Source organism: Odontomachus brunneus, unplaced genomic scaffold (genome assembly GCF_010583005.1).
Source record: "Odontomachus brunneus isolate Ranch 3 - 2012 unplaced genomic scaffold, Obru_v1 Obru_scaffold_223, whole genome shotgun sequence".
Classification (NCBI taxonomy): domain Eukaryota; kingdom Metazoa; phylum Arthropoda; class Insecta; order Hymenoptera; family Formicidae; genus Odontomachus; species Odontomachus brunneus.
Window position 1 is genome coordinate 129,301 of NW_022639673.1, and position 3,030 is coordinate 132,330.

The window sequence follows — 3,030 nt, forward strand, 5'->3', positions numbered from 1 at the left end:
AATAGTTTAAATTAAATTTAATTGTATCGTTTTTCTATTAATTATTCGTAATAAACTGATACAAACAAAACGTCAATGTGTTACAATTAACGTGTTAGTATAACGTCAAAATGTTACAGTTGTTTGAACACATTATTGTTATTTTCTCGAATAATCAATAGTTACAACGCTTGAGTACGTAGAAATAAATACTCTTGATTCAATATTTTTAGTAACTCTTGATTTAGAGAATGATCAAGTATAATTGAACTTTGATGTACATGCAGAAATACGCTTTACAATTTCACAATATATAAATATACAAGTATTATCGTTATCTATTTCTTAATTTTTTAGAATTTCACTCAAAAAATAGAGTGACGGCCGAATATCAGAATTTGATTTTTTACTTATATAAAATAAATTATTTACTTTAAATCGTTGAATGAATATTTTAGATTAAAAGATGAATTCGATCCGTCATAGGAACAATTTCACTCTAATCAATTAAAATATCCACTCTATATAGAGTCAGAATTTATTCTAAAATTGAGTAAAATATTTATTCTTGTAATTTTGCGTGGCGGCATTTTCACTACCGTTTTAAGTAAATGTTTATTTATTTTTGAGTGAAATTGCATTCTAAAAGATTTAGATAATATATTTCTAAACTCAGAAAGAAAGATAAAGTCACCCTTACGAAAAAATAGTACTGGAGCTCAGTATGGTCGAATTTAGTAGTACTTTGAGTATTTATATCTCAGTACTTTCCTGTACTTAAATAGTGAGACATAAGTACTCAAAGTACTACTAAATTCGATCATACTGAGTTCCAGTATTACTTTTTCATAAGGGTGAAGAATAAAATGATGTGGATTTACTTATGTACCCTTACGGAAAAAAACTATTGAGATTCAATACTAAATATTGAAGTTGTAATACTTAGTATTCAAGTTGTAATACTGAGTATTCAGAGTTAGTATTGATCAATACTGAAGTATTGAGTGCGTTAAATATTGATGAATACTAAGCATTGAGAGTTAGTATTGGTCAATACTTAAATATTGATATAGTTAAATATTGATGAAGATTGAGTATTGCGAGTTAATATTGGTCAATATTTAAATATTCATTATATCAAACAATATTTAAAAAACATTTAATAATATTTAAAAAAACATTTTGGAAACGTTAAAAATAATGGGATAAGTTCTCTTGTTTCATTAAAAAACCGTTTTTTTAACTTTTGGAAGAATGTTTTGTTTTTTTAATATTTTTAATAAACATTTATTTTAATATTTAAAAAATATTTTTCTAAGTGTTAACGTTTAACATTTAAAAAATATTTTCTAAATGTTAAAATAAACATTTATTAAATATTAGAAAAAAAAACATTTTTTCATACGTTAAAAAATGTTCTTTTAATTAAAAAAAAAGAGAATTTATTCCATTATTTTTAACGTTTTAAAAGTGTTTTTTTAAATGTTTTTTTAAATGTTTTGTAATGTCAACACTTAGATAAACATATTTTATATAAATATTTTATGCATATATTTCTGACTTCTTTTTCATTATATGAAATATTTGGACTAAATAGTTTATTTTTGTGATTATATTGAATAATATTATAAGAAAATTATAATTACTGCTTCGGCTGCATATGAGGATAATAAAAAACGCTTAGTATCAGTTAAAGAAATAGCGTGGCAGCCAAGATGATAGACTAGGAACCTGGAGATATCTGAGGTCTCGAGTTCGCGTCCGACTAATACTGAGTAAATTTTCAGGTGTGAAAATAGTGAGAAATCAAATAAAAGAGCTACATTTTATTTAAAATCAATATTAATGTGTTGTGAGGGATAGTATATTTTAACAATATTCCATATATACTTTTAGTATTCATCAATACTAAATATTCCCCAAAAAAGTATTGACCAATTTAGTATTAATCAATACTAAGTATTGCACGCTTAATAGTTTTTTTCCGTAAGGGTAGAAATTATATAAATACATCATAACGTTTATATATAGTTATATAGAAAGTTCGTTAGAATTAATTAATTTCAAATAATGTTCATTGTGGTTTTTGTTGATGATCAGAAGATTTAGATGATTCTACTGCACTGGTACTTGCTAACGCAGTGTACTTCAAGGGTAAATGGGCCAAGGAATTTGATCCCAAGAATACTGAAGACCGTCCATTCCACATTAACGCCAACACCGTGAAGAATGTTCCTACTATGTATAGGAAAGGTTACTACAAATTCGTTGAAATGCCAGAACATAACGTGAAATGCATCGAAATACCATATGCGGTAATAATTTTCCTTTTACAAATTATTGAAATTTTTAAATTCTGTGAAATATTCTCACTCATACACACAAGTGTAGTACGTTTTTAGTTTTCTTCTGTGCTTCCTTTGATAAAAATATAAATATTTCATTGAAAATACTATGAAATCGATGAAAAGTGAAATGAAAGTAATTAAAAACTGATTGAATGTATTTCAATATGAGAAACAATTTTTCTAATAAAATATAATAAATGCTGTGAAATAGAAGGAATGTTAAAGTATACTATTGAACAATAATGAAAAATATTGAGACATTAGATATTATGAAATTTAATGAATTTAATTAAAAATTTTATTCCAATGTGTGTGTGAAAATTGAGTTGTTTCTTAAGGGGATGCCGGAGCGAGCGATGAACTTGATAAGCGTCGATAACGTAGAGCGATCGTCAAAACGTAGAAAACGTTATCTTCATTTACCAACGATATCGAATTTATATACATATATATATATTTATAGAATAAAGACGATCGTCAAATAGGCGCTAACATAATACCGCTAACATCCTTTCACAGATGTTATGCAAGTGTATGTGCTACGTTGTCATTTCAATTTTCTTACACAGACATTACATAAGTGTATATGCCACGTTGCCAATATTCGCATTCTCTTCAAAACTTTTGCTGCTTTTCTGATGAATTCTTCAAAGCGCTTGTACTGGGTACACTAAAGAAAAAGTTTTTAGAAAAGAGTGTTGTA

At 26.2% G+C, this 3,030-nt stretch overlaps 1 protein-coding gene across 6 annotated transcripts in view; it reads left to right on the forward strand.

The window, feature by feature from the left end:
• Nucleotides 1-3,030, forward strand: part of LOC116852413 (antichymotrypsin-2-like) — a 300,750-nt gene that overhangs the window by 65,122 nt on the left and 232,598 nt on the right. For all 6 annotated transcript variants that reach the window (XM_032832745.1, XM_032832744.1, XM_032832746.1 and 3 more), the window contains one exon: nt 2,080-2,294. In XM_032832745.1, coding sequence (XP_032688636.1) covers nt 2,080-2,294 — 215 coding nt within the window. The remainder of the gene's footprint in view (nt 1-2,079; nt 2,295-3,030) is intronic.